At 45.4% G+C, this 14,342-nt stretch overlaps 1 protein-coding gene across 9 annotated transcripts in view; it reads left to right on the forward strand.

Moving 5' to 3' along the window:
• The window catches only part of CPLANE1 (ciliogenesis and planar polarity effector complex subunit 1), a 221,997-nt gene that overhangs the window by 70,002 nt on the left and 137,653 nt on the right, over window positions 1-14,342 (forward strand). For all 9 annotated transcript variants that reach the window (XM_077462837.1, XM_077462838.1, XM_077462841.1 and 6 more), the window contains exon 18: window positions 512-651. In XM_077462837.1, the coding sequence (XP_077318963.1) occupies window positions 512-651 (140 nt within the window). The remainder of the gene's footprint in view (window positions 1-511; window positions 652-14,342) is intronic.

Raw genomic sequence — 14,342 nt, forward strand, 5'->3', positions numbered from 1 at the left:
AACTCAGCCCCTCCCACTGTAGTCCATAGATCGGTGTGGGAGAGTGGCAGGCGGTCACATGATTGCACAACGGCGATATGAAAAAAGGTATTTTGCTGCCGAATAAAAAAAAAAAAAAACACACACTGGGGGTTATTTACTGAAGGCAAATCCACTGCAAGTGCACTTGGAAGTGCAGTCGCTGTAGCTCTGAGGAGAAGATCTGAAATGAGGGGAATCTGCTGATTGTATCATACAATAATGTGCAAGCAAAAATGCTGTTTATTTTCCGTACATGCTCCCCTCAGATCTACAGTGAATAAACTTCCAAGTGCACTTGCATTTGCCTTTAGTAAATAACCCCCAATGTATGTGTGTATTTGTGTATGTGTGTACATATATATACACATTGAATACAAGTTTTTTTTTTTTCTTTTTCTTTCACTAAGCTGATGTCTTGCATACACTATATCTAAAATTAACATCCAAAGGACTATACATTCCTTATTAAAGACAAATTTTTACATTTCAGGGCTAAAGAAAAATTGCCATCCATGCCCCTGTATCTGTCCCCAGCGTACATTTTTCAGGAGAAGTTACAGTCTTTCCTTGGCCAACCTCCACCGTTAGACGGCTTGGACAAGAAGCACATTGAAACCAAACAATTTACTGGTAACTATTGCCCTACACTCATGTATCTGTTTAAAGCCTGTGTATCTATTTGTTTAAATACTTAGAAAGTAGTTACAAATAATAGTGTCCTTCTATTGTGTGCTTTGCATTAAAGCAGGGGTAGGCAACCCCCCCCAGGACTGGTGCCGTAAGCAGCGCGCAAAGCCTCTTTTGACAGAACTCTAATCCCGCCCCATAAGCAGAACAGTGCAGGGAAGTGTCGGTGAGACAATAATGCATTCCAATTTCAGAATTCCCCACGCCGCACCTGCACTGAGGGGGAGGCAATGTGCCCCCCCCCACATTGTAAAAGATGGGAAACATTGTTTGGTTCTCTAACTTTGCTGTAGCTGCGATCGTCAGCTTTTGTGATGGGGAAGAGTTTGGGTGCAGTTCTGCTGGGGGGGAGAAAGAGGACTCTCATTGGCCACTGCTAAAGCCAGTCACAGTCCTGCTAGCCCCATCCACCAACTGGAGGAAGATGCCTCGCTTGGTTGCCACTACCAATCTCAGAAAGAAGGGATTTCATTGTGATTGAGAAAACCACAATCAGGTGACAGTTTATGAATTACTGCTGAGCTTCTGGGAACGTTGTTGAAATTATTCCTGAACCTTTGCGTCACTACTGAACCCCTGCACTCTGTGTCCCTTTAAGCCACAGCCAGTATTCAGCGCAATGAAAATCACGCCCAACCACTTTTTCTCAGCTGCGGGCGTCCAACTTATGATCTTGCACACATGCCCACTGCTTTCAGAAAATGACCATGACCTGAGCTCATCATTGCGCATCCATTCCATATGCTTGTATGTAACATCACATACAAGCACGTGGGCTGGATGTGAGAGGTATATCAGCAGCATGAGTGTGCCAGGACAGGTAGATATGTCTCATCTCTGCTTCCTTTCACCACAGTCACACGTTGTCCCCACCTTATTGATGGTGATGTGTCTTTGGTTACAAGAATAGATATATGATACACAGGTACCATAACAAATGTAACACTGGCCTTAAAATTTGTGGCAATAAACATTGACTGGGATACGCAATAACCAACCCTAAACTTGTTAGGAAGAAATCTAGGCCATCGTCTCACACTTGGCCACTACTTTTTAAATGCATTTTAGCATAGACAACACCCCTATGGACTTAATGTTAAAAGTTCTCCACAAAATATCCTGCAGTTTTTTGTCACAATCCATAAATGTATGTAATTGTGAACCGAAAAATGAAAATATTATGGTGCTGGTTTTGCTTGTAACTTTATTTCAATTCTTATTAGGAACACAAAATATCTCTCAAACTGACATTTATACACGTGCGTAACATTTGAGACTGGTATTGGTGCAATAGTATACTCGAGTGAATGTAGACCATGAAATATGGCAAAGTTGTATAAAATACGCTTCAACTTTACAGATTGGCACCAAGCAAAATTAAACATACACATTGTAAATATATCAAAACTGAGATATTGTATTCATCAAAATTTTCAGTAGACACTGTGCAGTCAAATAGAGTTAACAATTAGCACTAGGGTCGCTGGTTCAAATCCCGACCATGACACCATCTGCCTGGAGTTTACATGTTCTCCCTTTGCCTGCGTGGATTTACTCTGGGTACTCCAGTTTCCTCCCACACTCCAAAGACATGCTGGTAGGTTAATCAGATCCTGTCTCTAAATTGGCCTTAGTATGTGTATATGTGTATGTGTTTATAAGAGTGTCGGGACCCTACGTTGTAAAGGACCACGCTATATCGAGATGCAACTCAACTCAAGTTGGCTGAAATTAGCCAAAATGCAGTAAATTGCTGATCAGCTAGAACTGGGCCATATAGTGTTATTTTTTTACCAAGTTATATATGCTGAGGCTCAGGAAAATTTGCTGGAAAGACAATGACCTTACTGTCTGAGTCTGAAGTTGTTCCCCAGGATCCATCAATGGAGTAATCATTGGTCATCACTACAACTGTGGCATGAGGGCACACAAACTTCTGTATGAGAGTCTGGAACGCATCAGACTTCTCACTTTCTTAGACTCTTTTGCACAAGGGAGATGAATGTATGGATGTCATAAATTAGATCAAATGTGCTTTCCAGGACAAAACGATGGATGTTTTGTGTGCAAATGATAAAGTGAACAAAATGTGTTCCAAATATGTAGACTTTGTGAAAAGAAGAAGTGCAGAAAACCCAACGTTTGCCTTTTGGAGTTAATATATTGACATGGTACAGATACTCCTGTTTGTGAGAGCAACATGAGAATTGGACTGGCAGCTTCACCTGTCAACAGTGCGCTTGATTATGCCATCGTTTTTTGCGTACGATCATATAAATTATGCTAGGTATTTACTAGGGGTGCGCAACTTCACTGGTCTCACGATTCGATTTAATTACGATTATCCTGACCACGATTAGATTCAGTGATGCTTTCTATCAAGGCTTGTGATAGATGCCAGCACCCTCCAAATTCAACATCCTGAGGAAGGCGCAGAAGCAAGGAACGGGTCAGGTCATGTGACGCCTCAAGTTAACTAGACAATTGCACTGTTTCGTTGGCCATAACTTACAAGGAAGAACGGCACCGTCAGAAGTCCCATTCACAGCCCCCTTGACCCTCCGGAATTCCCCCTGCAAATCTGTTGTTCTGCTGCATACCTTGCAGCCGTGAGGTAATTATTTAGGATAACCAGCACTGGCACGGAACACCGTTGGAGAAGAGTTATCTTGGCACATTGCACTTTATTTACGGCTGTGAAATCACATTTGAAAGTTGCACGATTGGACTGTGTATGGGACACTTTATCGAGATCCACGTTTTTGCTGCTATTGCGTTCCCTTTATATCAAGGAATATATTAGTACTTTTCTCTGTTGTTTGCACGTCTTAGATCACTGTTTTTAATACATTTATAGAATCTTTTTTTTAGATTATTCTATCACATATACTCATCTGTATATATAGTATAATTTTGCTTGCAGTCTTCTCACAGATGTTTATCTATTATCTTTTTTTATACACACTGCAATATTAATTTATTATATGCACTTTATGGTTTTAAGCACATTTTTTGCCTATTTCCAGACACTGGAGTGATGCACAAGCACATTATATATTAGATGTTCATTTAAATGCACCTTTATAAACTTTAAGTGCTACATATTAAGTACTACTGCACCTTTTTTATATGATTATTCACACTCTGTTGAGTATCATCAATTCTTATTTATTTTATTAGTTTTTATTTTTTGGTATTTAGGAAGCGCAACACATCCCCTTCCTTTTTTCTGTTTTCTATACTATTGAGAGTTTACTCAAAAAGTGTTTGCTGCTCTGATTAGAACATATTCTTTGCTTCCTTTCCAATTCTTTGCCATAGAGTGCAGGAGCCCTTCTATATACATTTAATGATGCATCATGATTACCGCGCATGGTTCTACAAGCAGTCAGAAGAACTCCATTTTTTTTATTTTCATTTGCTCTTAGCGCAATATCCATTTGCGGGGGGTAATTCTTATAACCATCCCAAAAGAGGGCTACAAGTTATTCCCTTTAAGTTCGTTACAGACAACAAAGGGGCATTCTTTACATCTAGAGGAAAAATTGAAAGGCTTCTTTGCCATAAGAGCTGTGAAAATGTGGCATAAACTGACTCCTCCCACAAACTAGTTCTGTGCTGTTCAGTAGATTCTTTTAACAAAGACCTGAAATGCATTCTTGTCCTAAATGCACAAAATATAAGTGATAGTGACAGAGGGATGGTGGTGGGGGGATGGGATCGGGGCAGAGAGATGGTGGGGGGGATGGGATCGGGGCAGAGAGATGGTGGGGTGGATGGGATCGGGGCAGAGAGATGGTGGGGTGGATGGGATCAGGGGCAGAGGGATGGTGGGATGGATGGGATCAGGGGCAGAGGGATGGTGGGATGGATGGGATCAGGGGCAGATGGCTGGTGGGATGGATGGGATCAGGGGCAGAGGGATGTTGGGATGGATGGGATCAGTAGCAGAGGGATGGCGGGATGAATGGGATCAGTGGCAGAGGGATGGTGAGAGGGATAGGATCATGGGCAGAGGGATGGTGGTATGTATGTGATCAGTGGCAGAGGGATGGATGGGATCAGTGGCAGAAGGATGGTGGTATGGATGTGATCAGTGGCAGAGGGATAGGATCAGGCAGAGGAATGGTGGAAGGGATCAGGGGCAGAGGGGTGGTGGGATAGATAGGATCAGGCAGAGGGATGGTGGGATGGATAGAATCAGGCAGAGGGATAGATGGAATTAGGGAGAGGGATGTGGGATCAGGGGCAGAGGGATGGTGGGGTGGATAGGATCAGGCAGAGAAATAGTGGGATCAGGGGCAGTGGGGTGGTGGGATGGATAGAATCAGGCAGAGGGATAGATAGGGTTAGGCAGAGGGATGTGGGATTAGGGGCAGAGGGATGGTGGGATGGATAGGATCATGCAGAGTGATGGTGGTGAGGTGGATGGGATCAGGCAGAGGGATGCTGGAGTGGACTAGGAATAGGCAGAGGAATGGTGGAATGGATATGAAGAGGGATGGTGGTGGGATGGATGGGATCAGGCAGAGGCATGGTTGTGGGATGGATGGGATCAGTGGCAGAGGGATAGGATCAGTTGCGGAGGGATAGGATATGGGGCAGAGGGATGGTGGGATGGATGGGATCAGGGGAAGAGGGATGGATGGGATCGGTGGCAAAGGGATGGTGGGATGGATGGGATCAGTGGCAAAGGATGGGATCATGGGCAGAGGGATGGTGGGTTGGATGGGATCAGTGGCAGAGAGATAGGATCAGGCAGGGGGATGATGGGATGGATAGGATCAGGCAGAGGGATGGTCGGATGGATAGGATTAGGCATAGAGATGGTGGGATCAGGGGCAGAGGGATGGTGGTGGGATGGATAGGATCAGGCAGAGTGGTGGTGGGATGGATGTGATCAGGCAGAGGGATGGTGAGGTGGACTAAGGATAGGCAGAGGAATGCTGAGATGGATAGCAATAGGCAGAGGGATGGTGGTGGGATGGATGGGATCAGGCAGAGGCATAGTGGTGGGATGGATGGAATCAGTGGCAGAGGGATGGTGGGAGTATTAGGATCAGTGGTGGAGGGATAGGATCTGGGGCAGAGGGATGGTGGGATGGATGAGATCTGGGGCAGAGGGATGGTGGGATGGATGGGATCAGTGGCAGAGGGATGGTGGGAGTATTAGGATCAGTGGTGGAGGGATAGGATCTGGGGCAGAGGGATGGTGGGATGGATGAGATCTGGGGCAGAGGGATGGTGGGATGGATGGGATCAGTGGTGGTGGGATGGATGGGATCAGTGGCGGAGGGATGGTGGGATGGAAGGGATCAGTAGCAGAGAGATGGTGGGTTGGATGGGATCAGTGGCAGAGGGTTGGTGGGAGGGATAGGATCATGAGCAGAGGGATGGATGGGATCAGTGGCAGAGGGATGGTGGTATGGATGTGATCAGTATCAGAGGGATATGATCAGGCAGAGGGATGGTGGGAGGGATAGGATCAGGCAGAGGGAGGGTGGGATCAGGGGCAGAGGGGTGGTGGTTGGATGGATAGGATTAGGCAGAGGGATGGTGGTGGGATGGATGAGGTCAGGCAGAGGGATGGTGGTGGGATGGATAGGATCAGGCAGAGGGATGTTGGGATAGATTGGATCAGGCAGAGAGATGGTGAGATGGATAGGATTAGGCAGAGGAATGTGGGATCAGGGCCAGAGGGATGGTGAGATGGATAGGATCAGGCAGGGGGATGGTGGGGTGGACTAGGAATAGGCAGAGGGATGGTGGTGGGATGTATGGGATGAGGCAGAGGCGTGGTGGGATGGATGGGATCAGGCATGGTGGTGCCTCTGCCTGATGGTCTGAGCATGGACACTGGCACTCACCAGCTCTGTGTCATTCGATTTCCCCTCCTAAATGCTCAGTGTCTCTGCCTCTCTTCTTCTCTTCTCCCTTCCGGTGAAGCCTCTCCTAACAGTGGGTCTCATCAAGCTCCTCCTCCTGCACTCTACTGGCTGTCAGCTCATCAGCTGACTTTCTCCTTCAGTAAAGGGGGCTTTATCCACCAGGCAGGCTCTGCCTCTGTCTCTGTATTCCTCCAGGAGAAATCCCACCGCACAGAGCGACGGATGACATCATCGGAGATCGATTCGGCCGACTAGCAGCATTGATGCAGAATGGCAAAAGTCTGAATCATGATGCATCAATGCTGCGTTTTTATATTCAACACCCCTAGTATTTACCTGCATACTGGAAATGGTCAATTTGTCCCTCATACTTCCTTCTTGCCAAAGTAAGCTCAGTGTTAAAGGCCAGTGGACTGTCCAACGTCAGTGTCCATGGATTTGCCTCGATTGCTTGTGACCAGGCCATTGAGCAAACATGCAACAGAGATTCCAAGACAAAGCATGGTTGGACAGGGTTAACACAGAATCGAGTTGCAGTATATCGCTGGATATTGTCACAGCATGAAAGGGCTGCAATAGCAAGACAATTTGAGGCAATGGCAGGTAAATGTCCTCATACAAGGAGGCTAAAAGACCTTGACAGAACACAAATTCATGCTGATGCCAATAGCTGTGACCAAAATAATTTCAACCCTAGATTCCATGCTGAATCCTTTTGACACACATCAAGATGGCGTTGTATGTATTGGCTCTGGGACAATCGGAGCAGAAGAAACAATTTGCGTGCAGATTTGCGTGCAGCTTCAGGAAAGGGGGAAAACCCTGTAAAAGAGTTTCTGAACCAGACTGTTATCACCATCAGGTGATATACTGTATTTTCTCCCATTAACACCCCAAAATTTACCTTTTTTGTAACCAAACCAAAGAAGACCTTTAGTGACCAAACAAAAAGACCATAAAGAAGACAAGAAGCTATTCTCTCGACTACTCGTCATAGATAAAAGTAGAAAGATAGACAGGGAAATTCTGTCCTACTCTTTGGGAACTGTCTCATATCCTTTACCTAGTGCTGATGGTTCACTTTGCTAAAACAAAAAAGTGAGCTCTTCTAGATCTATTGGAAACCAAATGTGGAGACTATTTAGTTGACAAAGTTCCGGGTGAAGCTATTCTCAATGGCATGGCAGTCATTCAAGCCATTCGGTACATTCCAAGTACCGAGACAATACTGCAGTACATAGTCAAACTTGCTCTGAAGCACTACTGTACACGGATAGACTTTGTGATTGACCGATATCCTGAAATGAGTATTAAAACTCTAGAATGGTCATATAGAGCTGGTGGTGGTACAGGTAAACAGGTAAAATTAATGAACAGGATCAGAAGACACCAACACAATGGAAAATGTTTCTATCAGATGGAACAAAAGGCACTGGCAGAATTCCTCTTTGTTGTATGGCAAGATGCTGTTCTTACAACTGTGGGTAAATGTGACAGCCGCCGTACTCTTGAGGAGTATGTCTACCGTATAAGCTTTCCTTGTCCAGTACTAGCACGATCCAAAATCTCAACCAGTCGCTTGTCAAGACAGCAGCGTCGGGTGAATAAAAGCATAAGACTTTATTAAAGAACAGACAGAAGTATATATCTCTGGCGACAATGCCCCTCATTGTTGGCATTGAGACACAGGGTGTGATAAACTTTACATTCAATCACATGAGGCACAGGTACGTTCAAACATATCAACACATCTATAAAGAAAATCTGACCATTCAGCCAACAACTAGTGGTACTGAAACTTTTAACCTTTCAACAACTATTTAAAACAGTAACTGGGCGCTCAGACCACTTCTTTCATGGAGAGACCTGTTAAAAGAAGAGCTTCTCATCTCCTATGACTTGGGCATGCGTGCCTGCACACAGTTCAAATGTCAAACTTTTTAAGTGGGAAGGGCACTTGAGGAATCTCTTATGTCCAATGTCAGTGTTTTAAACCTAGTGCAGAGAACCTGACTGGTTCAGGGGTAAAACAAAATGCTAAGTCCAGGGTGGTTGTACTGGTTAGATCAGACCAGACTGGGCTTCTCAGGTCACCCTGTGCCCCTAATAGACACAGGATTTCTTACACAAAGGAGCAGCCTGGGGACCTGGAAAAGGAGCTTCTTGACACCTCTAAGCTGTGTTTCACGAGGCCCCCCCCCCATCCAAAGTGACTCTCTTCACAGTAAAGACTTAAAGAGGAGGTCCAGCCCTCATGAAAAATTAAGTCAGCAGCTACAAATGTTTCAGCTGCTGATTTTTAATACATGGACACTTACCTATCCATACAGCCCACTATGTTGGCACCACAGCCAATCTTCGGCTGTCGGCGGCGTGCTCGCGCGCCGGTCGGGACCTCTAACCGCTATAGTCTCACGGGGAGGCTGAACCGGGAGATGCCGTTGTAAACAGCATCTCCCCGTTCTGCCTAGCAACAAGTGACACTGATCTCTGCTCCATGTGATTGGAGCAGAGATCAGTGTTCACTAACACAAAGCCCAGCCCCCCACAGTTAGTAACACGCCCCTAGGAACACTTAACCCCTACACTGCCACCCCCTGGTTAACCCCTTCACTGCCAGTGTCATTTACACAGGAATCAGTGCATTTGTATAGCACTGGTCGCTATACAAATGCCAATGGTCCCAAAAATGTCCGATGTGTCCGCCATAATGTCGCAGTCACAATAAAAATCGCTGATCGCCGCCATTACTAGTAAAAAAAAATTATTAATAAAAATGCCATAAAACTATCCCCTATTTTATAAAAGCTATAACATTTGCGCAAACCAATCAATAATCGCTAAATCGCTAATTGCGTTTTTTTTTTTTTACCAAAAATATGTAGAAGACTACGTATCAGCCTAAACTGAGGGAAAAAAATCGTTTTTATATATTTTGGGGGGAATATTTATTATAACAAAAAGTAAAAAATAATGCGTTTTTTTTTCGAAATTGTCCCTCTATTTTTGTTTATAGTACAAAAAATAAACACCGCATTTGTGGGGAAAAAAAGGACGTCTATTTTGTTTGGGAGCCACGTTGTGCGACCACGCAATTGTCAGTTAAAGCAACGCAGTGCCGAATCGCAAAAAGTGGTCTGGTCTTAAGCCAGCAAAATGGTCCGGTCTGAAAGTGATTAAAGTGTCTCTCAGTGTGCAGCTTCCACCAATTCACTCAGATTCCACCACGTGAGAACACACTCCCCTCGGGGGGTTCAACTCACCAGAGCATTCTAGTTAAACAGCCTCTAAGAGGAGTAATCCTCTGTACCATATACCACAGTCACCACTGTTCCAGGAGATCAATGGGTGAAAACTATTCCAATAAAAGCCATAAACCAGAAAACAAAACGTAATTCCGTTTTATTGGTAAAAAAAGAGCCCCTCACACCAAATATTCCCTCATAAATATCTATTTACAAAGATAACAGTCAAATTAAGCTTTTGAAAGTATAATCATACGTGCATTTCACCATCTGAGCCGTCCAGTCTCATCGTCTGTATACACAAGGAAAAGGCAAACCGCGTCCTTGTTCCTGATCCAGCAACGGTGGAACACACATATCAGTTCTGGTATTGTGTGGGTCATGTGCTGACGCATTTCGTCATATTTGACTTCCACAGAGTATGCTCTCTGTGGAAGTCGGATGTGACGAAACGTGTCAGGGCGTGACCCACACCATACCGGAAGTGACGTGTGGGTTCCTCTTATTTCCTGTTATCTCCCTCCGTTTGTAAGTAGGGGACCCCCTGTATCTAATCTTTTTGGTGCTGAGCGGTGTGCTGTAGGCCTTTAGTTACACCTCATTGTTTGGTAAGGGATCCTGGCAGTTCCCCACTGCATATGTACTTTATAATTGGCCCAGTAGCGGAAGAAGGAGGGGGTGCGAACCTCCGAGAGACCACACTTTCTCCGGAAGTGGGGAATGGTCCCCCCAAAAGGTGCCAATTTTGGCACAGGAGGGGGGGAGACGGATATGCGGAAGTTCCACTTTTGAGCTCAACTGAGGAATGTGACACCAGGGTGTTTTTTCATGCAAAACATGCTGCACAGAAACATCAAACTGCAGTCCTCAAGAGCCCTGATACTGATGTGACAAAGATTGCTTTAAGTCTTCAGCAAGATTTACCGTGTAGTTTGTATTTTTTCACAGGAATTGGCAACAAAACAAGGATCATTGACTTGTATCATCAGCTCTTGGAACCAGTGTGCATTTGCCACTTATTGGGATCCATACCTTCTCAGGTTGTTACTCTATATGCGCTCTTTATGGCAAAGGCCAAAGAAAGGCATTTTCTGTTTCTTAAGAGGAATACCCGGCTGCATTTACAAATCTGGGTAGCGGTTTTAACCTGGGCCAGTCTACCTTTGAACTACTGTGCAAAATTGTGTGCCACCTGTGTAGTCAGTCATCTGCAAAAAATGTGAACGATGTCGTCAGCTTTGTGAGAACTATCAATGCCTCCGACAAGTGACGCCCTTTACCAACACTGTAAAAGAGGAAACTACCAAGCAGCCACAATGAGACATTCTCTGAAAGGTATAATGTGTGCCCCGTCACCCATTGGTGATGGATAGTGAATGTCTCATTGGCTTTACTTCAAGGTCTCTGTCAGGACGGGGCACATCCCTTCCTTCTCCGCTCAGCTGACGGCTAATTGCCAGCTCCTATCTGTCCACAGTTAATCAGTTGTTGATAATATCCTGCTCTTCAGTCCTGCCTACTTAAGCCGTCCAGCCCAGAGGATCTCTGCCTTCGCCTTAGTCAACATCACAGAGGCGCTCTCCTGAATTCCTGTTAAAAGACTTGCTTGGCTGACATCCTTTCTGGCTACACTGGTTCACACCAGTCTCACTTCTCCTTTGGGTGACAAAACTTTTGCTGCTCAGGTCCATGCTCCTCCTGAGAAACCTTGGACTGCTGCTTTGTCCCAGAGAGTCCCCGTACTGCCGTGCTCCAGACTTACCATTCTCCCAAGGCTGCTGGCCACCCTGGGAAGAATAAACTCTTTTGGGCCATTTCCCAACAATTCTGGTGGCCTTCGTAGCTGCCTGTTCCGTGTGTGCTCAGAGTAAGACTCCACAACATCTTCCGGTGGGCCTCCTACAACCCATATCCAATGAATAGAGGCCCTGGGCCCACCTGTCTATGAATTTAATTGTGGAGTTACCCAACTCCCAGGGCAACACAGTTATCCTATATATATCCTTATAGGGTTGACCGGTTCACAAAAATTTCTCGTATTCCACTTAAGAAGTTGCCCACTTCTAAGGAACTGGCTTCCATTTTTGCTCATAAGATCTTTCTCTTACATGGGGTACCCACGGTGATTGTCTCGGACAGGGGTAGCCAGTTTGTGTCCCAGTTCTGGCGAGCCGTTTGTGCACAGTTGGGAATTCAGCTTGCTTTTTCCTCTGCATATCACCCGCAGTCTAATGGGGCCGCAGAACGAGCCAATCAGTCCCTGGAGCAATTCTTAAGTTGCTATATTTCTGACCATCATAATAACTGGTCAGACCTATTACCATGGCAGAGTTTGCTCATAATAGTGCCTTGAATTCTGCTTCCCGATTGTCCCTGTTTATGGTGAACTATGGTTTCCATCCTTCCATGTTGCCTGACTCATTTGTTCCGCAGAGTATTCCTGCATTAGAGGAGCATCTCCGTGGTATTCGTTCCACTTGGGCACAAGTCCAGGAGGTTTTGCTACATGCTAATGATAGGTACAGACTCCATGCTGACTGCAGACGTCTGCCCGTGCCTTCCTACCAGGTTGGGGGCAGGATCTGGCTGTCATCTCGCAACCTCCAACTTCGTGTTCCCTCACTGAAGTTCGCACCTCGGTTTATTGGGCCTTTCCATATTCTTCGCAGGATTAACCCAGTGGCTTACATATTAGACCTTCCTTGTAACATGCGTATTTCAAATGTATTTCATGTCTCCTTATTAAAACCTTTGGTCCGCAACCGATTTACCACCTCGGTGTCACGTCCTCACCCTGTACAGGTTGAGAACCATGAGAAGTATGAAGTACAGTCCATTGTTGACTCCCATAGGTTCCAGTACCTGGTGCATTGGAAGGGTTATGGTCTGGAGGAACGCTCTTGGGTCTCATCCTCGGACATACATGCCCCTGCCCTCCTCTGTGATTTCCATAGATGGTTTTCCCCTCAAGCCTGGTGCTCCTCCGAGGGGGAGGGGCCGTTGAGGAGGGTGTACTGTCAGGCTGGGCTCAGCCCTTCCTTCTCTGAGCTGGCTGAATGTCCAATCTTACCCTATGAAATGCTTTCTCCGCATCAGCAGACAAAAGCACTAAAGGTAATGATTGGGTAGTGGAATGATGAATTGCATTGAGTACTCATTGTGTATTATCTCTGCCTTTCCTCCCTGGTACAAACACCACCCGATCAACTGGTTCCCGACCAGCCGCCGCAGTTATACCGCTGCAGGTTGGCTCCCCTGCATGAGCCGTCGTAGCTGTACGTTTGCCGCTTTAAGGGGTATAGGGGCTGCGTTGCTTGCCGGGCACCCTGTGTGTGTGTGTGTGTGTGTGTGTGTGTGTGTGTGTGTGTGTGTGTGTGTGTGTGTGTGTGTGTGTGTGTGTGTGTGTACACATCCCTTTTCTGACAGGGGAGAGGAGACAGATAAATGTCAATGGTCCCAAAAAAGTGTCAAAAGTGTCTGATAAAAAATTGCAGATCTCTGCCATTACTAGTAAAAAATAAATAATAAAAATGCCATAAATCTATCCTCTATTTTGTAAACGTGATAACTTTTGCGCAAATCAATCAGTATACTCTTATTGCGATTTTTTTATTTTTTTTAACCAAAAATATGTAGAAGAATATATACAGTGCCTTGCGAAAGTATTCGGCCCCGAGCTCAGTGAGGTTGGATGGAGAGCGTTTGTGAACAGCAGTTTTCAGCTCTTTCCACAGATTCTCGATTGGATTCAGGTCTGGACTTTGACTTTGGCCATTCTAACACCTGGATACGTTTATTTGTGAACCATTCCTTTGTAGATTTTGCTGTATGTTTGGGATCATTGTCTTGTTGGAACATAAATCTCCGTCCCATTTTCAGGTCTTTTGCAGACTCCAACAGGTTTTCATCCAGAATGGTCCTGTATTTGGCTGCATCCATCTTCCCCTCAATTTTAACCATCTTCCCTGTCCCTGCTGAAGAAAAGCAAGCCAAAACCATGATGCTGCCACCACCATGTTTGACAGTGGGGATGGTGTGTTGAGGGTGATGAGCTGTGTTGCTTTTACGCCAAACATATCGTTTTGCATTGTGGGCAAAAAGTTCGATTTTGGTTTCATCTGACCAGAGCACCTTCTTCCACATGTTTGGTGTGTCTCCCAGGTGGCTTGTGGCAAACTTTAGATGAGACTTTTTATGGATATCTTTGAGAAATGTCTTTCTTCTTGCCACTCTTCCATAAAGGCCAGATTTGTGCAGTGTACGACTGATTGTTGTCCTATGGACAGACTCTCCCACCTCAGCTGTAGTTCTCTGCAGTTCATCCAGAGTGATCATGGGCCTCTTGGCTGCATCTCTGATCAGTCTTCTCCTTGTCTGAGCTGAAAGTTTAGAGGGACGGCCAGGTCTTGGTAGATTTGCAGTGGTCTGATACTCCTTCCATTTCAAAATGATTGCTTGCACAGTGCTCCTTGGGATGTTTAAAGCTTGGGAAATCTTTTTG

The sequence above is a fragment of the Lithobates pipiens genome, unplaced genomic scaffold (genome assembly GCF_037356315.1).
Source record: "Lithobates pipiens isolate NorthernLeopardFrog02 unplaced genomic scaffold, aLitPip1_a1.2 Scaffold_3, whole genome shotgun sequence".
In the NCBI taxonomy this organism is placed as follows: Eukaryota; Metazoa; Chordata; class Amphibia; order Anura; family Ranidae; genus Lithobates; species Lithobates pipiens.